This window comes from Helicoverpa armigera, chromosome 22 (genome assembly GCF_030705265.1).
Source record: "Helicoverpa armigera isolate CAAS_96S chromosome 22, ASM3070526v1, whole genome shotgun sequence".
Taxonomy (NCBI): domain Eukaryota; kingdom Metazoa; phylum Arthropoda; class Insecta; order Lepidoptera; family Noctuidae; genus Helicoverpa; species Helicoverpa armigera.
Window position 1 is genome coordinate 4,084,139 of NC_087141.1, and position 23,618 is coordinate 4,107,756.

The 23,618-nt window shown below is 35.7% G+C and overlaps 1 protein-coding gene across 1 annotated transcript; it reads left to right on the forward strand.

Moving 5' to 3' along the window:
* The first annotated feature begins 1,008 nt into the window (after window positions 1–1,008).
* LOC110370919 (pupal cuticle protein) lies at window positions 1,009–10,335 on the forward strand. The gene is made up of 4 exons (XM_021326928.3): window positions 1,009–1,170; window positions 9,002–9,245; window positions 9,518–9,753; window positions 10,002–10,335. The coding sequence occupies exons 1-4, from the start codon at window positions 1,159–1,161 to the stop codon at window positions 10,155–10,157; spliced, it is 648 nt and encodes a 215-aa protein (XP_021182603.1). The 5' UTR covers window positions 1,009–1,158; the 3' UTR covers window positions 10,158–10,335.
* Window positions 10,336–23,618: the final 13,283 nt, after the last annotated feature.

Consider the following 23,618-nt stretch of genomic DNA (forward strand, 5'->3'; position numbering starts at 1 on the left):
AACGCGTCGAATGCGCATGACTTGCAAAGTTATCATTTTTTACAAACATTCCTATAAATGCTTAGTTATGTGCTCTGAACTAGATATCTACGTGATATGACATGCCTCACTAATTGGAAGTGACTGCCTTCTCAAGTTCAAGGCATACGGATCTCCGATTGTAGTGGGAACGTGAAATAAAAGAGAATTCTCATGTCTTTGTGAACAAATATAAAGTTACTTATAAAGTTCAAGTTCATAAAGTTCTTCGATCAAAATACAAGACGTAGGTATTTGTAAGTTTTCCGGTCCAACATCAAGGTACTTCGAGTTCGTAGCATATTACTAATAGATAAAGTCCAGAGCGAAATGTTAGCCGTTAATTTAAGGTATGTGTCGATTACCGTCTACATTGTTACCGAGTTTACCTTGCCTTACCTACACTAAAATAGCCCAATGCCGATAAATTCCACTGATAATTTCCTTAAATAGAACTTACGATACTTTGATAACAATTGCAAAATTTCACATCGACCTTTTTATAGCAACGCACAAAATTGTACGCGATATTACAAAAGTTTTTCTATAAGAGAAATAGGGCAACACATAATGTACAATATTGGTTTTAACTACATTTCCTAACCACAAAACGTATCTAGTTGTGTGTAGCAACAACAATATAAACACGAGTAACAAATGGCAATATAATAGGGGACTCCCATTATCTTACTCAACGGGTGCTTAAGCCGTCCTTTATCTCCATTATATACTATATTGACAGAACAAATGTATCGAAATACTAGATTTGTGTCACGCCAATCTTTGTGGCCAGTATTTGTGCCAAAAAAGAGGATGGTACCTGATACCTAAACCTCTGATCCGCGCTTCTTTTTTCAAACTTTTGAACGCGTTCCGCCGGAAAAATGTATGCGCATCTTACAATTAAAAATTACAGCATTGCACTTGCTCGGCGGTTAATTGTTTCCAATTACGAGCCGTCAAAGCGGGGTGCTCGATATATAAAGGGGCTGGCTGTATCCAATCGGCATTCCGACTCGGAAGGTGGTTGCAATCGCACGTCGTCGCTTAGTCGAAATTTTCTAGGCGAGTGCTGTCTTACAGTAGCGCTTAAGTTAGTTCGTTTGAGATCTCTAAACCTTAGATTTACACACAATAATCATGCAGTCTATGGTGAGTGTTTTGTTTTTTATTTTGTTTTTAATTTTGGATTTTCTTTTATTCGGTTTTGAAAATATATTTTTATTAAATTGAAAACCTTTAGTTAAAAAGGGTGCTTTAACCTTAGTAATAAGAGCTCCTAAAAAAAGTATTTCACAAAAAAGTCATAAGGTTTTTTTTAAACCAAATTTTATCAAAAATCTTTGTCCATCATGAAAATCTTAATTTGTCATATAATAATTCACTTCTATCATAAAATAAGAAATTAAACTTATAAAAATCTCTCCTAATGTTATTCTAACAAAACAGTTCAAACAAACTAATTACAACAGTCACTGAGTGCATTATACAAAAGTGTTCCAATTTCTAAGCCCATTTTCCAATTCTTCCTCGTCCACAAATCAAACCGCTATTATAAATCCGAGACAAACCCAATAAATAGTCTCAAGGAAACCACTTCTCACCCACTTTCACCCCCGCGAACATTTAAATAACCCTACAGTATGACTTTCCGTTGTTTCGTAACCTATCACATTTATTTCTACTTCTTTAAAGTTAAATAACATTATAAAGAAGAAAAAAGTTTTTTTGTTTGTGTGTTTGTTTGTTATGGATAAACTCAAAAACTGCTAAACCGATTTTAAAAATTCTTTCTCTGTCGGAAAGCTGCACTCTTCCCTAGTAAAATAGGCTATATTTTAACCCAGTAAGGTCAGTAGTTCCCACGGGACGCGGGTGAAACCGGAAAACGGCTAGTAATTTGTGTGCTGTATGCATTTATTTAGTTTATTAGTGAACAATAGTAAGGTACCGACATTTCCTTGCAAACAGTAATCAATTAAGTAAAGTTTGAAATTAACGGAAAGTTATCTCGCGTCGCATTGTTCATTGTGTGAGTATTTCCGCGTATAGAAGGACGAAATCGGAACTACTTTTGTTTGTAACAACCATAACCTTAATAAATGATTAAGAAAGTAGATACCTAATAACCCTTCTCTAACCGAAAAAAACAAACTTCTGAATTGAGAACCTCCTCCTTTTTGAAAGTCGGTTGAAAATGAAAAAAAAAATTAGGTTAAAACCACCGTCTTGACAGGAAAAACGTAACTAAGCTAAATGAAGCTCAAAGAAAGTGAAAAGAACAAGATAAAATTGATTATACAGTGACACAATTTAATTCAAAGCAGTTTAACATCTGACGTTCTTTACAAGCAAAAAAATGTCGCAAAGATTGGAAAGCATTACAAAAAACCGAGCAAACAATGATTCATCTTTGTAAAAACGATCACCTGTAAAAATAATCTTACAGGTTAAATGTTTTTAACCTCAATAAGTTAATACCTTGTTAAACTTAACCTTAGATTAGTATGCAAACATTAAAAGTACATAGTAACTAAACAATGGGATTGACCCAGCCCACTATTTGTATGAAACATCCTTGGTTTTTTAATAACATATTATAAGACTAACTAACATCACGATTTTGACCTCTAAAGTTAATAAGTTGCATATATAATTTTCTTTTTGAAAGTCATGAATTTTACAAGTTATTCGGTACTAATATGACACGCGGAAAAATTTTTTTGTTTGTTAGTTTGGACGCTAAAGGTTCCGAAAGTACAGAACTGATTTGAAAAATTATTTTACTGTTGGAAAGCTACACTCTTCTCGAGTAACATAGGCTATATTTTACCCCGGTACGAGCAGTAATTCCCACGGGACGCGAAAAACGGCTAGTGATGAATAGTTTGATAAAACGATGTTTACAACTTTTGGTCCTTGTAATATCAGGATCAAAATGATCCAGGATCAAATTTTATTATTGTTTTAGAATGTCACTTTATAACGGTCAATATTTTGAGTTTTATTACTCCTTATTATTCATAGTACCAGTATTAAAGAGGTTTAAATAGTTTTAATTATGTCAAGGACTACATAAAACAATGTATGAGATGATTAATAGATGTATCCGTTTTGTAAATCGCCTACGTTTGAATTTGAATATAATTTTATTCCGTAGATTAGTTACGCGTATGTTACAATCTGTTCACGCATATTGGTGTTAAGGTATATAGCTATCGATAATTGTATGTGCAATATTGTAGATATTGTAACCGTTGTTAATCTTATTAACCTTTACAATAATTGTATGGGATTTTATTGACCTCAATTCTTAATTAACATTAACAAATTCCCAATATAATCACAGAAAAATGGAAAATAATCTAAATTACTCTATGACAGGAGCATTTTCGCGCCCAAATACAGTGAACGGCGCATGCGCGCTGGGCGGGCGCGCGTCTTCACTCGTAATTCGTTTGCTAATGAGTGGGCGGGAAGCGTAACCGTTTTATGGCTCGCAGTGTAACTACCGATACTCAGTCTATCTCGTTCCTCTGCTATTTATTATGATACTAGGTAAATTGTTGTAATAAATAAAAATGCACTTTCTCGTACATTACAAAAAAACAACATTGTTTATGACATTGCATAACACCATAGAGTCCGGAGCAAAAAGGTTCGTGTCAAACGCGTAACCGCAACAAAAAGTTGTGCGATATCGTTAGCTACTCGAGCGCGACAAATTTCTATTTTCAATGTCTGGTTATTGTGTGACCTTCGACCACCATAAGACTTCCTCACGCCCACGGCTTCCTCTTGCGCCATCATTCGCAATAGCCGGTTGTGCACCAGTTCGCCGAATGATAATTCCGATCTATTGCAAAATGGCGGCTTTTGCAACAGAATGCAAAGGCGAGTCGATATGAGACCCACGCCCACAAATTACGGCGCGCTCGCTTTGTCTGATGTCCTTAAATTTTCTTTAATAACACTATCTGAGAGACTGTTCGCTGTAAACCAGTTAAGATTACTAGCCTTTACTTTTTGTGACGAAGCGTGAAGCTTAAGAATTTAAAGTGGATTAAGATGAAAAAAAAATGCAGCTTTTGACTTTGAATTCATAACTTCATGAAGATTTTTTCATTCAAACAATGAGAATGAACATTCCATCACAGCAATATAGTTGAATAAGTACCTAGGTAGGTAGGAATGGTCGCATATCTAAATAATAATAGTTGTTAATCTAGACCTTTCAGCGAGGGCTGTGGCCTGGAGTTGCGCAAGACAATTGTTTATCAAGCAGTCGCGCCATTTGTACCGATGCCGATCACTTGTCCAAGTATTGGGTCGCGAACAAGTGCTCAATAATGGCCACATACATTATTTATCTGAGTTTGAATATTGCAAGCATTATCCATAACAATAAATTCCTTCTACGAAACTACTAAGAAGTTCTCAATACAAAATCAGGCATTATAATTTAAGGTCTTGAGCCTAAAAAAAAACGACTCGTTCCTCATTGCGTCTATGGTAATATTTTTTTATGACATGCAAATTAGCACCAAGGTCGACTGTCTAATATAAATTGCGATTTTATGCGTTTAGCACCATTTACGAAATTACGCTTAATCGTGAAATTGAACTATTAGAATTTGTAATTTCCTCAAGTATGTGGAGATTATTATCTTAATTAAGTTCATAAATATATTTGTTTCTAATTAAAGTAGGAAAGTGAGTCAGGCCGTACTTCAAGTTAAATTACATAATTCATATTATGAACGTGTTTTAGAAACCTTATTACTTTACTTTATTTGGGCATGTATAATTGTAACATTTAACAGTATTTTACATAACATATCTACATAAAACCATTGCCCTAGGCACTATCTATATAAAAAAACGGTCTATTGTTTTTGATTACTAACCACTTTCTATTTCAATTGATTGATAAAATATTTTCTCCGATACACCAGCGGGTTGCGGTTTGATATTCGGTGTCAATATATGGTATTACAAACTGCGTGGTTATATTACTATGAATAGAAACGCGATACTGGCACGTAAGAACAGAGTAAACCACATTCGATCGCGTTTCGGGCTGCGGTTTGAAAATTAAAAACTTTGCAACACCTAAATGTATATTTTATTTGTGAGGCACGTTCGGATTTCAAAATTTTAAATTTATTCATTTTTCGCTTTGAAGTATGTTTTCATAGAGCCTTTAGAATATAAATGGCCAGTATTTGGAATTAAAATAGGTTCGATTATATTTCAGACAATTATTGTGCAGTCAATTTTAATTTGAATGTATTTCATTGTATTCCAAAAATAGTATTTCAGTCTTTGCAGCAGATAATATCAGAATCGTTTAATTGTATATTGTAATGTCTATATTAGGAGCTAGGAAGTTGTGTATTGGCTTCAGATAATGCAATTAATAGATATTGGCACGATGTAATAATTCCTTTACCTATTATGTCTCTAATATGTCATGTTCGACAAATGATCATAGTCGTGGACCTAATTGTGTTAGAACTGGAGATTTCATTAAAATTCCTAGCATTGTAAGATAAAATAGATCACTACTAAGTTATTGGCTATGTGCAAAGCGAGTAGCGGCGGACAATAACGACCGCAGCGCACAACACGGCAGAAATTGGAAACAAATGCGGATGTTTCAAACCCGGTTTTTATCATTATATTCATTTTACAGTAAAACTATTGAATAAATTGCACTTAAATAATGTCAACAACACTATTTTAATCTTTGGTTTTATTTATATTCGCAAAGAAAATTATAATGTTTACATGGTTATTATTTGACAGCTTCCGCAAATGTTGTAAACGCTACGCGTCGCCACCGTCGCGCACATAGCCAATACAGATACTTTAGAATGTTAAGGATGACAAGAAAAAATAATTCTACATTTCTTTATGGGCATGGCTTCAGCAACCAATGTCTTATTAAAAAAAAAAAACTATTCAATCATCGAATGAGGGTTTTCTAAAATGGCGTCCACCAGGTGGCAGCACCGAGTCGTCAGGTCCAGGTAACTGTCAAAGTGCTTATCTTTACTATGAATAGTGAACGATTTTAGTGTTTTTTTTTATTTTATAATTAAAGCACTGCATTATTGTTTTACTATTGAGGTTGAGTAAATAAAAAATCTAAATCATATTGTGTTAACAAATTTTTCAACAAGCTTTTCCTTAGTACCAGTGACTTTTGCACCCTCTCTCTTAGCTCAATTTTTAGTTCGGAAACCTTATTCTGACCGTAGTCCATAATAAAATCAATAACACTTCCAATATAACAGAATTTCAATAAACAATAAGTTCGGGCCCTACAATTCCATACTATTTGACAGCTGTTTGGACCTGACAACCCTCATTTATTATACTACAAAAGCCTAGGCGGTTTGATCGAAAGACTTCAACCCATGTGCCTATGGGCAAATAAAAAAAAATACAATCTATGTTCGATTTTCAAAACACAAATCCAGCTCGCTTCGCTTTGGCCCTTTGTCATGTAGTCTATGTAGTTCGATAGCTATCTGTTTTGTAAAAGCATTATTTATCTCTTGTCGTATTATTTAAAGCTGTTGTTGTTTATCTGTCATCTGCAATGGCGGCCATAGCCGGTGCGTGCCACGCCTTCAACATTTCGCGTAACTAGCTTCGAGCAATCGTTTTGCAAAATCACCCCGGTTTCTGTAGGCTGGTTTACGACTATGCGCCAGAAATGCGCACGAATTAGAAAATTTAACCGAGCTTGTGTTGCTTTTGTAGTGACAATAATGTTCGCAACTAATTGGGAATCAATTAAAATTCTTTGACCGAGTTAAACAGCGGCTGTATTGCGATTAGTGTGACTTTTGTTGTTATTTATTCTTGCACGATAGTTTATTGTCTTGATTTTCAATTGTTAATTTAGTGATATTTACTTCACTGAGTTTGAAATGAGTATTTATGTAGGTCCGTCTAATGACAATCATCAAAGCTAGAGGTAAGTAGCCACCAAAACTTGAGGTCTATGCTATTAGTTTTTCTAGCCCTCATATTAATTATTTATTACCCTCCATAAGTAAAGCAATCTCAGTTACAACTAAGAAGATTAATTTACTATTTCTATGTAGTACGAGTATTACAAAAACATTACTTAACACAAATAATTTATAAATTCACACGGGTTTAATTCGGCCATCTTGAAATGAGTTCACGAAGCAACAATATGATATGTCTTGACATTTGCGACTGATACAGAATATGAAGTTCGTGGGAAATATTATAAAACAATAGCTACATGAATTAATTTTATGTGATTAAGTTTTATGAAATCGTGTTAAAAGTAATTAGTCTTGTATCTGTATTTTGTAGAGATTTCATCTTTAAGTTAATGTCGCTAGATTATTGTGTTTAGTGTTAAAGATATTGTTACTCAATGTTTAGAGTTTAGAGCAAAAATGTTTAAATCTTGACAAATTCCTTTGAACCGCTTACACGTGACTCTTTCGAAAAAATCTTCGATATACACACACACATATAAAACTAACAGCCGTGCCTACATATGGTAAATTTACCATAGATTTTCACGGTAAAAACGGGCTGGGTCTAAAAGCCTATCATAGCTGACTTTGGCCCCAACTTGACAGCTATTTAACAAATACATGTCTACATTAGAAACTAGTGTAAACTCCTTTAGCAATATTTCGATAGCCGTCGCTCGTCCGTGTAATAGACATAATAACGACATGTCCAAACTGCTTGCAGTTTTTGCTCTATGGCCAGTCAAGCGTGATCGGTAATGGGTCAGCCTGTATGCAATTTGCGCCCGGAACTGTAGCAGACGGGTTTTGACATATACTTCCAGTGTATAGCTGTCTTTATTAGGTGTAAGTTATAGACGTTTTGATGATGAGTATTTTCTTGAGAGTCAAAACATAATTATGTAGTTATATGTGCTTGTAGGACTATCTTTACAAAGGGAGGTTAAGGACAAAATCGAACCTGATAATGCTACCGGACTCTTTGATATACTCTTAGTTTTTGAGGACGAGGAAGAATTTTCAGCGACCTGATTTACACCAAATGAGTTAAAAACGTAAATTCTTGAACCTACTCCGCATTTCCTTAAAACTCCCAATATGTGGCTACCTGAACTTCGGGCTACGTAAACCAAGGTCTACTACCAGCCCTTTTCTCGCTTAATAATCACGCTATGAAGAAGCAAAAGTGAGTAGTTGTCGTAACCTGTGTAATTACATTCACGTGTGAGTGAATCGGGCGCAGGTGGCTGCGTAAATGTCTAATAGTTTCGGAACGAGCCGTGAAACCGCGAAACTCGTGGTTACGCTCCGATTAATATTTACCGACAATGTCAGGCGAAAACTGATCAATTAAATACATATTACCTAGCTAGGTTATTGTTTTTTGTACTCGGTAGTAATTCTCGTGACCGTTCAATAAAATTCTAAAGTTTTTCATGAATAATTCTAACTTTACACTTCATGTCACGATTTTCTTATTTCTAAATGTCTACGACATATTTTACCGCGTAAATGAGTATGTCAAACATTATAACATTCCTAGTTTAATACCCCAATTATCGTGAGTTAGAACTAAATTATTTAAGATTTTATGTGCTAGTTAATTATTCTGGACTGGTATAATTATTACACTGTAATAAGCCACACCTTGCCTATTATTAACTGATACCAACCTACAACTACTTAAATAAAATCGTTTTGGTTTATGATGATTGACACCTATTAAAATTCCCTTCCTTAGACAAGTCATCATCTCCCGAGCCTTTTCCAAACTATGTTGGGGTCGGCTTCGAGTCTAACCGAATTCAGCTGAGTACCAGTGTTTTACAAGGAGCGACTGCCTATCTGACTTCCTCAACCCAGTTACACGGGCAAACCGATACCCCTTGGTTCCCTTCGTTAGATAAGTACATTAGATTTTGGCCTCTTTATTCAACCTTTTTTATTTTTCACAGATTATCCTCGCAGCCACCCTCTGCCTGGCCCAGGCTTCGTTCTACGCGGGCCCCCCAGCGCACATCCAACTGAGCCCCGACGGCAAGTTCTTGCTGGATACGCCGGAGGTGGCCCACGCTAAAGCGGCCCATGCCGCGGCGCACGCGCAGGCCTCCACCGCGCACGGCGCGTGGGCCCCCGCCGGAGGATACATCGCCGGACCCGCTTACGGTGCCGGCGCGCATTACGGCGCTCCTGCCGCTGGTAAGCCTACATAACTTACTTCAAATTGAAAAAAAATATAGCTCCAAAACATATACATAGTTATAAAAAAAAATTTAAGAGCATTTTGTAGTTCTTCTTTCTTTTTCTGTGACAATGGAAGTCTTAAGAATTAGCCCATCGACATTCCTTGTCGTAAAAACGAAATAGGTCTTCAGTGCTGGCAACCTACGCCCTCTCGGAAGAGACGCAGCCATAAGTCATTTCTAAGTTCAATACGGTTCCACATTCAAATACCCCAACTTCTTCAACAGGTCTTCTGAAATACGGCCCCGCCCCCCTGGCTCACGACGGTCGCGTGGTGGACACCCCCGAGGTAGCGCACCTTAAGGCAGCCCACATCGCCGCCCACAGCGCCGCTCACGCCAACGCGGCTCACGGCGCGTACGCAGGTCTCGGTCACGGCGCCGCTCTCGCTCCCCTCGCGTACGGCGGACTCGGACACGGTGCTGGCTATGCCGCCGGTTACGGCAAATGGACTGGTCCTCAGGTAATAGACCGTATAAGATATTTTTGTTCCTATACATAGATGGAGGATCCCTAGTACATAGTTACTGAGGAGAGGATGAAAGAAAAGATAGTCACATCTGTAGCGAAGGTTCTGCAAAACTCGATATGTTTTTCATATGTCTCTGCGCAAATGTCCAAGGTGCTCAATGAATGAAAGGGCCTCGATGCTAAAGATAAGTCTACCCATCTATTTCTCCACATATCTAACTCTTCATCTTTTCTCCACAGGCTCACATCCAGCTCACCCACGACGGACAATACGTAGTGGACACGCCCGAGGTACAGCACGCACGCGCCGTGCACCTCTCCCAATACGCGCACGCTGCGCAAGCGGCGGCCGCAGCACCCGAAGAGCCCTGGGGCCACCACGGCGGCTGGCACTGAACCCTACCTCGGACCTAAGCTCACTACTGCCTGACACACTATTTTTTATACAAAACGACCAGAAAAAGCCAAAAAAATGTTAAACTGTATAAAGTTGAATGTGAACTGTGTATAATAATGCAAACTCTTGTAGAACGAACTTGAAAATGTATTAATAAAAAAAATCTAATAATTTTTACTTTGTTGTTTCTACTTCTTTTTCTTTCCATTTTTGTATAAGCACATAAAACCTACACCTTTAGATAAATTAGGAATCAGGCGTTTCTTTGCGGAAATCTACGATCCTCCAGCTTTGAGCAAAAATCACTTTTTAAATATCACTCGATTGCATCTGATGGTCACGCTAGACTTTTTGCCCATAACAAGAGACGAACCTGAAATGTGCCTCGTGCATTCATGCCATCTAGAATCGAAAAGCGCAACATTCAATTGTCACTACCTCTATAATACGGGGTTTTACTAAAACAAATTCTTTTGCAAGAAGTTTTATAACGTTTCAAAGAAATTAACTAACATTTTTGCTACACTTGTACAAGCATGTCATAGAGTTTAGAACATTTTGTAGAACACGAGTACAAACACTTTAGTTCGGTTGCCGTAAACAGAACAATGTTATGCATACCAAATGAGAAGTAAAACGGATCTCATTTATTGGATCAATCCAGTGGGCTTTAACCCGCACTAATAAATGACTAGATTTACAATTAAGAGACATTACTTGGCAGCCAGTTCCTACCAAAGTATGATATAATGACTATGTTAGTGTCAGGCTGTCAAGAAATCTAGATACTTTAGATTTACCAAGATTAAATTACGTTTTTGCAAACATAAATTACTTTATTTAGGTATATTGGACTAGATTAAAAACTTCCTGGTGTTTTTTATTTATTTTTTGAACCCTACAGAACGGGAAAGAAAGAATTAACAAAGGTAGTGCTCATTTTTAAAGAAATCTCTTCAAGCATACCTGGAAATAGAAATGAAAGAGATAAAGACAGCGTGTAAATAGAGTAAAAGAAATCAAAGTTCTTGTATGCAATCTTATATTGCATTTTGATAAAAAGTATGAAATTACTGTTATAAGATTTCATATTTTTTTCAGTTTTACAATCAATGCTCAATGTATGAAATAAGAGTTTTTTATACAATCACGATTTGTAACATTAACTACTTATTTGTCCGTTTCGTAAATCTTTTCAATACATTTTACTTAATCTTCAGCTCAATCGCGGAGATAATTGAGAGCTATTCAAAAGTTCTCAAGCAAAAGTCTTCTTCATTTTGGTTATTTTGTTAAGCCTTTCATAAGATTCAAGACTTATAGTCATTCTTATACACCAAATCGTTATAGTAATATCATCGTTATGGACCATTATATCATCGTTATGGACCATTATACAATTATATTTTATATTATACTTATATTAAATGTGTAATGTAAGTAAATAACATGATTTAGTCTGCGAGATAAGTACATACAAAATGCAGTCTGTCCGTCTCCGGATAACCAGCAAACACAAAAAAATATATTCAACCAGTTCTAAAGTTCTGAATCAACGATTTCCTATTCAAACTTTCTATTACTTACTATACACTTATTCTGACTTTTCCATATACATTTACGCCATCATCAGCCCAGTTACACTTACCCATGCGTGATTCGAACTTATCAGTCTACCAATCCGTTACTCAATTGTTTTGCGTAACGCGATCAGCTGCGAACACTTGAACACGTCCCATCCGCAGTCAGATCATCTCTTAGATATTTCCAAGGAGAACAAAATTACTAGTGGAGATGTCATAATGGAAAATCGCCTAAGACAACAGCTCGGACAATGCGAAAGTTCGGAGGACGAGGCACGTTACTGTCTCCGCCCTTATACGCCTCCTTTGGTCCTTATACCAGTCCATTTTTTGTAATACCAAAAAATCGTTGAAAACCCGAACGCCAAGTTAGTTCACTCGTAACTGATCGTTTTGTTCCTGGCAATACGTAATGACCTAGAAGAAGGCGCCTGACCTGCCTGCATTAGTGCATATCCGTTCACCTTTCCTTACTCCTTGGATATTTCCTATGCAATGTTTTCCCTCAGAGCTATTTATCTGATCCAGTTGCCTTGGTATCCAGTGTTATGTAATACTGAATGCTTTCTGACGGGGTGTGGTTGGCAGCTGTGTAAGTACCAACATAATAAACTAGATTTGTAGGGCCAGTTTGACCCCCTACTGAGCCTCTGGGTGTTGTCTATAATGCGCTATTTATTAAAATTTTGTTTTGCGGCTATTTTCAAAGAAAGGGTAGACAGGGTTATAGGAACATATACTACTTATTGATTTTTAAGTTTAAGGGGAAAGATCTATGGACTATGGAGAGCAAATAAATTACAAATTCAATTGAGCATGATCACTCGTAGCGTTACCTACTTGACTTTTTAGTTATCTAAAAACAAAGACAAAAAGTTGTCATATTATCTTGCAAAATAAAGTGTAATAGTAGGCTTACAAGGCAAGTATCTACTGTATATGTCATTATTTTCTTTAATGACTAGTAATGAACTGAAATTACTAGAAATGTATCCTATATAAAGCTGTCTCCGTAGGTTTTGCTAAAACGTATGATTAATAGTGAAATCATGACTAAAGACTAAAGACCAACTGCTAGATAATTAAACAACAGAATAGAGGTGCCTGAACTAGTAGTTAATATTTATTTAATGTTTTGATATAGTCGAGACGACCTCGATGGCGCAATGGTCACCATGCCGGACTGCCGGACCTGAGGTGCCGGGTTCGATTCCCGGTTCGGCCGATATTTGTGTGATGAGCATGCTTGTTGGAATATGTATTTATCTAGCTTATCAGTTGTGTGAGCACTCATAACACAACTTAATTAATAACCGACATATATTATTGCTATTATGTTTTAATGCGACTTTGCAAAGCGAGTTTTACCTGGCACTTTTCCTCGGGGAGTCACAGAGATACTTTCAACCACAAAATGTTAATTAAGATTTTATTTTTATGTTTCCAGAAAGCCTTCTCTTTTAATAGGTGAGAGGATTAAGAGAGATATCAGACTGTGCTATAGACCTGTAGAGATAAGAATTATAGACTACTTTTTATTTGTAAATACGGAAAAAAGGGTAAATTACTGTGAGCAAAATATTATTATAGTCTGATTATAGTTAAACTGATATTTGCTGAAAGTAACTTCGACATTCAAAATATATTATAAGCGCCTTGTTATTAGTTAATTTCGCTGTTAGTAAAAAGGTTGCTCTTGGAAAATCCGCAGGCCTTCTCAATGCGAATTATATTTATCAATAAATCGAATTTGCATGATTAAATTGTCTATTACCAACTGTTATAAACTATTGAAGTTTAAACCAGTCGAATTTTGTTGGTTTTTTGATTTAGGTAAATACTGTACAAAGATTTACAAAAAAGACCAGAGGACAGACAGAGGTAGGTAGATAGACAGATAAAGTCATATCCTCATTTGAAAAATTAATTAGCTACTTACGTGAAATATTGCAGGTAATAAATAACAGGAACGTTAATAGGAAAGTCACTAACAGAGACCATTCCTTTAAAATTTTTTATCACCTCATTTTATCATTCTACAGATATTGTAACTTTAGGTTTCCACTGTCATACCTATTTTCCTTCAAAAAGAAGAGCACACGTTGGCCCAAATAACTTTTCATATAATGTAGGTAACTTTTTTGTCTCTATTGTCATTAACTCTATTGGCATCAACCTACTTGATAACCGTTATATACCAGATAAAAAGAAAATGGCATTGAAAACCTGAGATTGCTTGTATGATTTTGTGTTTGAACTAATAACAGCCCGCATCATATTTATAACAATTAGCATGCTTAGAGGTCACACCTGTCCTGTCTAGCCTAAATACCAGTAATGTTAGAAACAAGTGACTACTGAGTACGTAGCATGGAGAACAAAATTAATAGCGGAGATGTCATAACACAAAATCTCCTAAGAAAGTAGCGCACCAAAATACGGGTTTTCGGGGGACGAGGCATACGCCCGTTATGGAACCCGCCATTCATCCCATCATCCTCCGAGCCTTTTTCTCAACTATGTTGGGGTCGGCTTCCAGTCTAACCGGATATAGCTGTGTACCAGTGTTTTACAATAAGCGACTGCCCTATCTAAGCTCCTCAACCCAGTTACCCGGGCAACCCAATATCCCTTGGTTACACTGGTGTCAGACTTACTGGCTTCTGACAACCCGTAACGACTGCCAAGGATGTTCAATGATAGCCGGGACCTAAAATCACCATTCAATCAAGACCAATCTTTGGCAGATTGGTTTTGATTTGAAAAGGAACTCGCGAACGCCTCATTAGTCCTAGCAACTGTTCACACCTACTGTTCGTTGCTTGACCTACAAGGAGGCGCCTGACCAACCTTCCCTGTGGCACCTCTGATATGTTCTCTTCGTCATTGCTACTGGGTATGTAGGCACGAGGTGTCAGTTACAAGTCCGCCGTTCCCACTGGTCGCCCACATGGTAACTGGGTCGCTGGTGTAGACTACATCTGAGATGCATACACAATTGTTTGACTTATTATGTATTTGTTAGAATGTGTAAACAGATGAATAACAATCAAGAAGAAAACTTTGCAAAGAATTTTCATATCTTAAATCTTAAACTTCCAAATAATTTCACTCTATCTAAAGGTGTAAAGCTGAAAATACGTTCAGTAGTTTTTGAGATTATTGTGTGTTGAAATATTGTGATAATATTGTAAGTTTATATAGGTATAATATTTATTAATAGTTATGCAACTCAATCAGCCTTTATTAATAAAACTATTGTGTTAAGACACTATTTACAAAACTAGGTTGATAGTTAAGTATATCAACCGACGTAATTTATTAAGGTTAATTGAAATACCTAACCTAGTTTGACTAATCTGCGGCCTATACGATAACTAATAATAAGTAACAAGTAACTAACTCAAGTAATATAAGTTTTAACATATCACAATGATCAATTACGTATTGTAGATATTAAACCTCCTTGCGCCCAACCTGTACCGACTAGGCTGGCAAGAAGAAAATATTTTTTTTTTTATCTGGGCAAAGAGAAAAAGTTACGATATCGGGAAGGATGACAGACGTTAATGTCATGGTTGCTTATTTATCTTTAATATTGTCTTTTTTAACAATCCTTCAACAATCCTGTATTTTCAATAATTTAGTTCTGATATCGTTAAATCAGTTGTATTTTAAGAATATTTATAAGTAGTACTCTTGCTTTTGTTTATGAATTATGTTTTTTTAATCTTTACCCCTTCTGATCTGATTTCTAAGAATATTATTGGATACCTAACTAGGTAGATTCATCTTCAAACTCGACAGCCAAAGACACCTTTGGTTTTTGTCCCAAACTTTTGTTCATGCCATTAGTACATCTACCTACAAGTCGTGACCCAATTTTCCGGGTAAACCAGCGTTAAGCGTGGCTAATTCTTAAGTAGGATCGTATCTAATCTCAGCTTACAATGACATATGCTGTGGCCGAGAATGCACTTAGGAGCATTAAAAAGGATCGATTGAAATGTCAGCTCTTGATTCGCAATTAGATTTTTTGCACGAATTAGTGATCATATAGATAGGTATTAATATCAAAGGTAATGGGTTTATTAGTGTATTTTTTTTTGTAAATTGTGTGATTACTTTATTTGTTGTATTCCACAAAGTGTACCTACTTAGGTGACAAATTCGTATGTTGAGATCACCACATCATCCACAATGACAAAGCGAAAATAGAAAATAAGGAACGATTTATTCTTAATTGATTAGGTTTCTTAAGTACTTAAGATGTATCGAAATACCCTTTGCAATTTAAAAACGATTCCTTTGCGCAATATGGAAAAATAAATAGACTCTGTTCGGATTAAAAGAAGCTACCGAATGGTTTTATTTTTATCACCATCGAAAACCAATCTCATTACTCTGCGTACTAAGTAAAACACTGCAACAACTACAAAAATAAATCGACAAGAAGGACCAAAGAAAGTTACCCAGAGACCTGTTTTACAATGAAAACAGGTTGATTTCACTTTTGACGCCAAACTCCGAAAGTGCACCCGATTGCAATGTGCAACGGTGTATATACTAAAAATATCTCTTGTAGGGCTATAAACCTACATTTAATATAATACAGTAGGAATGCTGGCTTTAGTTTAATTAAGTTATGATTATGACTAAGAACTGGTAACATAAATTGGCTAAATAGTGAAGCAGTCGCTCCTCGTAGAACACTAGTACTCAACCGCATCCTATTAGACTAGTAGCCCAACTCAAACTCAAAACTCAAACTCAAAATTTTTTATTTCAAATAGGCCTATGAAAGCTCTTTCGAAACGTCAAAGTTAGGTGCACGGTTCCAAAGAGTTGGTCTCATGGAGAAGAACCGGCAAGAAACTCCATGGACACTCTTTTTCATGGACACTCAACATAATTGGAAAAGGCAGAAGAAGCAGATGATGATGAACTGTTAACGTAAAAATCAATGCGTGGAAATTCTTGCGAACATTTAAGTAGTTCTTAGATCTGCTGATAAAGAAATAGGAATGGATTCATGTTGTCAGTGACAGCAGACATTTCATATTTGCCGAAGAAGCTGGCGAATTTAGCAAAATTGTGGACACTGAGCTTTAACAGAAATAAAAGTATTTCAGGCTAAAGATTTTTGGTAAGCATTTTATATTGCCAGTTTCGGTATCTATCATCTATTTATCACGATGCTTGCGAGTGCTAAAAATCTATAGCGAAAAATTCTGATGCGTGGTATTTGGTCGTTAAATCACAAAAACATAAATACTTAAGTACGTTTAAAATCAGTGCAAAACAAAAAACAAATTAAAGTATCCTTATAAGCTGATTTGCGGTTCAATTTCAATGACAGGTAGATAAGATTTATCATTAAGTATATACCTTATAGCTACTCATCAGTACGTACAATGATACTTCAGTTTTTCTTCCTTGATTGATGATCCCTCCGCGACACGATATCGTGTCGGTTATTCCAACGAAAGAGAAAACTTTGGGTTTTCCCAGCCACGATGGGTTTGTTCAAACTCACGTACTCACTGAGTGTGCTGATGACTCACCGTTATGTTTGGATATAATTATTATGTCATAGTTTCTTGGCGGAAAATGAGCATGATAAGAACTTTTTATAAGGTGTTAATTTTTATTGTTATCGTTATGCTAGCATTATTCGATGATTTAAAGGACTCCGTATAATTATAGGGCAGTATTAAACTGGGTGTAACTTTTATCTAGATAACCTCAAGTTTAGTGTATAATCTGCTCAGAACATGCTCAGAAGACCTGTTAGGCAAGTCTAGGAATACCATGGTCAATGTAAATAACCAAGGTCATTTTTAAATATTTTGACATTTCGGTTTGGGAAATATGTTAGAAGCTAGAAGGTAATCTACTAAAAATCAATATTTTGGTTCTAAAAATATTCTTGTATTTTACGAGATATCTAAGTATCGGCTAGTCTAGGAAGTTTTTTTTTTCAATTTATTACCAGTTTTGGTTAGGTATCTTTAGCACGTTTAATAAAATTATACCTACAATTTTCGGATTAGTGAAACACTAATCAAATTGTAGGGTCACCACACTACTTTATTTTTCTTATCGCAGAGATGTCACTTAAAAATAAAATATACAGTGAATGATGTATTTATTCATGTGTTAGCTGCCAGTAGTTACAAAGAGGGCAGCAGAGACGAGCGACCATAGACACCTCGCCATTCAGCCGTGCATCTATGCTTGGAGGATTCTTTTTTCGAACGTCATTGTGACATGTTATAGTTTGACAGAATAAGATTTTGCCGCGTTCTTGATTAATCTTAGTTGATTTTCATGTTAAAACTATTTCTTGTCATTTCCTCGTTAAACAAACCTGCTTCTGGTTTTTAAGACATGTTATTTTGTGGTAAAATTCATTTTTATATACGATGGAGTAAGTAACAATACCTAGGTACTTAATGTAGATATAATATCCTTACGTGATCATGATGTTTTATTAAATTCGTAGATTTATTACCTTAAAGCTTGGTGACCCTCATTTCATATTAATATTTTATCATAGTTTTTGTGTAACTTCCTTAGAATTAGAATAACAACGTGTGGCTCGTTCGTTACGTATCATAACTCGAGTTAATGACTCTTTGTCCTAGTGGAATTGAATTAGATACAATTTGATATGTGTTGTGTGTATTATAAATTATACTTAGTACCTACTATTATTTCCTCTGTTTATACATAATTAGGGCAATTATTATTATCTATATATCTCAGCATGGTGGCATAATCAGATGATGTGTGCATATAGTAAAAAAACAAATTATTTGATGATAGCTGCTTTAGCTTCAATAGATTATTTGTTGCGTATAAAAAGTATATTGTTCCTCGGTTATTTTATTTGATTTAGGTATATTCTAGTTAGATCTTAAATTATAAACGACATGAAAACCACTCCCTTTAAATTCTCAATGTTAGTAGAAGCTACATAAGTACGTCATATAAAATCAAACGAAGTTCTTAAAGAAATACCTAACATAAATTATTGCTTACGTACTTTTTCTTTGTAATCAGGGCATCATTAATTAATATAAAATAACTAGTGATTACGATTGATTCAAAATTCGATCTCAATAAGAGGTATATCTACTATCTTTCTCCAAAGTTGTGGTACTTCACAACTTTGTGCATAAACTACTACAGAAATGTACCGTTACTCGTCAGGAATTCTTTCGCTTTGACCAGAAGTTACCGTAATATTGGAGACATTGAATTTTATGTTACCATGGTTACTCGAAAGCACGGGCGCTTTGAAAATGGTGAGAACGGTATGCCGAAACTATCTTAACTTGCTTTAACAAAAATACACTTACCTCCCCACTCAGAGACATTTAATGGTTACTTAAGCCATTCCTTAGTTAAGGATTTGTATGACATTCCGTCACTAAGGAGTGACTTAAGTAATCATTAAATGTCTCTGAGTGGGGAGGTTAAACATTCATGTATACTAATGATAACTCTTTTTTTTTAGATTTTGGGAGAGATTTTCCAAAAAGTCAACGGAACGAAACCCAATGGTAGGGACTGGGCAAAATAATTTCGGAAAGCATTCACATGCAAATGGATTCACAGCACGCCTTCACTTCGTTTACTGAATACACAGTTTTTGTCCATACACGCAGAATTGCTATTGGAAATCGATGTTTAAAAACCACGGAGGAAGGAAAGATAGCGGAGATACCATGAGGAAGGTAGGTCAGGCGCCTTCTTATAGGTCATGGTAGTGTACGGTTGGCGTAATCAGATTAGCAATAAACGAAGCGTTCGGGTTCCTTGTCAAATCAAAACCAATCTGTCAAAGATTGGTCTTGCGAAATAATGGGCGGGTTCTAAAAAAGGCGTATAAGGACGAAGCTAGTAACATTCCTCCGCATTATGGGCGCTCTATTTTCTTAAGAGATATTGCATTATGATATCTCCGTTAGTAATTTTGTTCTTCATGTTAAAAACCAACAATGGGAAGTTTTTAGAAGCTTTCTTGGTTTCTTTGAACTTGAACTTCACAGTTATGACGTAGCGGCGCGGTTGAAGGCTGCGTTGCGTAAACTATTGAATAATATTGCCCTCGGTGAATCATTTGCGCTAAGTTGCCAATTTCTTTTACTACGTAAAGTTTTAAATAGATAGGTAGGTAAGTATCGAAAATATGTCAGTCATATGTTATTACTACAAAGAAATATATCTACAGCATTACTTTTCGTATAAACCATTGCACGTCTCGGTCCCGTTCTTTCCCTTCCGAGGTATTATCTCGTCACATGTAACTGCCCTTTGCACATAATAACATTTCATAGAAATAACATAAAGTCAAATCAATGAACCTAACCCATGAAATTGACAATAAACATACATAGACAAAAATCAATTGATAATTCCAAAATGACAGAGCATTTCTAGGCACCTATTCTAGTTAACAAGCACGGTGATACGCTATGGTCGAAACGCTCATTGGTTATGGTTGGGTATTGTCAACCTATTTAGTTTTGTGGGATGTCTGGCTTACTGGCTTCCGCGTCAAAACAATTGTTTGGGAGGTTATTCTGTATGTCAGGTGATACAATATCACGTAACGGTATAGATAGACGCATGCCTAGCCACCATTTGCCTGCCCTGCCTTTTCCCTTTTTGGTATGCGTATGTCAGGAATGTTCTATCAGTTACTAGGTACCTACGATTCGGTGATAAGCTATTAAACTTTCTGCCGTTGGTCAGCTTCTTATCTATTTGAATATTAATTAAACGTAACTGTTTTTATAGTGTTCTTTTGTTTGGACTACTGCAAAATTTTTATTTAAGTACCTACTTTAGGTTTTCCTTTATAGAGCCACGGACTGGTTAGAGTCAACGTTTTGAACCGCAAACTATGTAGCTTTAACATTCAATCTTAATGTACCTACCTAACTCCAATAAAAAACGTCTGGCCTCTTCAACTCGTACCGATTCACAAAAATCTACAAATTACCTAAAGTCAACCGGCAAAACGTGTTTTTCTATCCGACCTAGGGGGAGCATAGGTATCTAGTTTAGCCTAAACGACTATTGTTATGAATTCTAAATACTATTTTGTACTGGTTCCTCTGCAAAAGGTCGTCTGTGAGAAGAGGACCGGTTTCTATTTATTTAACAGTCACTTGTTTTTATTATGAGCGAATTCTTGTCGTTTTTTGTCGCAGTTGAACAAACGCCAATCCGTCTCTATTAGGATTTTACCTAGCGAGTGGGAATTTGCAGATAGGTAACTGCTATTACGATTCATACATATTGTGCGATATTAATTAAATACTTCCTCAGCTTTGATGAGTCGTAAAAACTATAAAATAACCCGCGATTACCCATGTATTGTACTTACCTATCATCTACGATTATTATACCTATGCCATAAAACTCTCATAAAATGTGAATTATGAATAACTGTTGTATTTAAACCGGATAGACAGGAATCATTTCTTGATTGAAGATGAATACACGTTAAGTTGTTTTTCAAAAATCTTACCTTTGCAACTATTTCCGCGAGATAGAGCTGAGCTCTAGGATTCGAGAAGTTCTGGATATACCTACTTTATCGATTTGGCGTTATATTGGCTTTTTCTTTTCATACTTTCCTGCTAATTAAAAGGGAAAGGCACCTGAAACCATGAAACATATGATCCATCAATCCCAACTTATTTTTGATGAGTCAACGTAAACTCAAAATTAACTGACCCTCTAAGGTCACAGAAATGATTTTAGAGGTAAATATTACCACCGCAAAGTTGATGTTTTAGTATTTATTTGATTTTGTAAATAACCGCTAATGTAGTCATTTATTTTTTACTAAATGTAGATACAATGATGATGGTGCTTAGTACACCGCAGCCTTGGTGCAAATATCAAATCAGTGTGTGAGTAAATTGCTTCGTTAACCATTTCAAATCTGTATGTTATGTTAATTCAGTGAATTGAACTAGTAAACAAATATATAATTATGAATTACTGTACTGTTACAGCCTTTCTATCGTCCCACCGCTGGGCACAGGCGTCCTCTCACACGGAGAAGGGACACTTATGAATTAGGCAGAGATATTCCTCCAATTGGGCTAACAACTCCATTGTAGTTATCTAGCTACAAAACATAGACTGGATCTGTCATCATGTATGCTCAAATGCAGACTGTATGAACAAGTATTACGATACTCAGCTTCTACTCTATAACTCCGTAAGGTTTTCGCGGAACGGAATGGTGGTACCTATTAGGTACCTACCTATTTATCTCCATTAAGTATCGTATCAACTGACAAGCTGTCTACATACTCGACAATATGGGTTTCTGGTATTTCCTAAGTTACATACGAGTTATTAGTAGTAATAATTTTGTCAAAGAAACCTTTTATATATTTTTTTTAAACCAGATACCTACATATGTTGTCAAGTCCAATTGTAGGTCGTTCTAGTGCGCACCAATTACGCGGTCTGTTTATTTTTTAATTTAAAATGCCTGCGTTATGTAACTAAAAGGTCACTACGATTGTTTATTAATCGGTCATCATATTCAACATCACCGAATAGACAGACAGAATCAGGTATTTTTAAAAGGAGCGCTTTTTTGGAAGGAATTAGGTTCGTAGATACCAAACAGCGAACTTTAAAGAATTTTAATACACAATTTTCTTTATTTTTAAGTTTAACAGAGTTTTATTTGAGAGATAAACACTAAATCCATTTTTCAGAAAACCTGACCTACCGTTTACGAGAACGCGTAAAAAGTTAGATACACACATCAAAAAAAACTTGGAAACTGGAAAAACCCAGGAGTTTGTAAGACGATGACGTGACAGATATACTAAAGACGATATATAAGTTCTACTTAAACTTACGTGTAGGTAAAGTGATTCATTCTTTTAAAAAATAATGTCATGCTACATTTGTATGAATACTTACACATACATAATTTAATTCAAACAAGTTTTCACATTTTTTAGATCTAATGCCATTTACTTTAAAAAATTTGCTCGTCATGGCCTGACTTATATTTGATCAAAAGTTAACTATTTTCACAATTAATTAATCCATAAAGACATTATTTATTTTATTAGTTTTGACTCGAAAACGGTTGACAATAATTTAAATAGGTATGCTATCCTCATAATCCCTTATTTCCTATACTGCATTTTAATTTATTCACGCACTTTTTACTTCTTAACAGATTTTTTTGACATGATGTACCTAAATCTAAATAAAAAAACCCAGCTTCACCTATTTTCAACCTTCGAATTTCAAATGAGTGCATAGACCGGGAAAGTTTTTTTTATGTCATCGACGTATTAAAATGCATTCTGCCTATAGTATTTTCTGGCATGAGTAATGCGGGAAATCTTGTGTTATCACAAGTGGGTTATGACAAGGCTTGACTTATGGGGGCTCGTGCAGTCCAAGGCATTGTTCTAAAGTTGTGTTCACACTTGCGATTCCTACCAAAGATCATGTAATTTTGTTCGTTACGAATTATTTGTTACTCGTACTGTCGTTGTGTCCGTTTAATTATTACTCTCAATTGCATTTTTTTATCAGCAATTAGTAACTCTTCTTGACGTTCAATTTGATGTTCGTAGCTAAAGTTTCCAGTACCTACCTATTATTTAATCTCATTTAAAGTAGATTATCGAAATCTAAAGCCACACTATAAAACAGAAAGCTTAGTAAATAAGAAATCCGAACCCGAGTTAGCTTAGTACATACATCATAGGTACTTATTTACCTCTTACACCTACAGATATAGCGTCTTACTCCCAATGAATTAAATAGTAATGAATAACTCATTAAGATCAACCCATTTTTTGCCATCTCCAT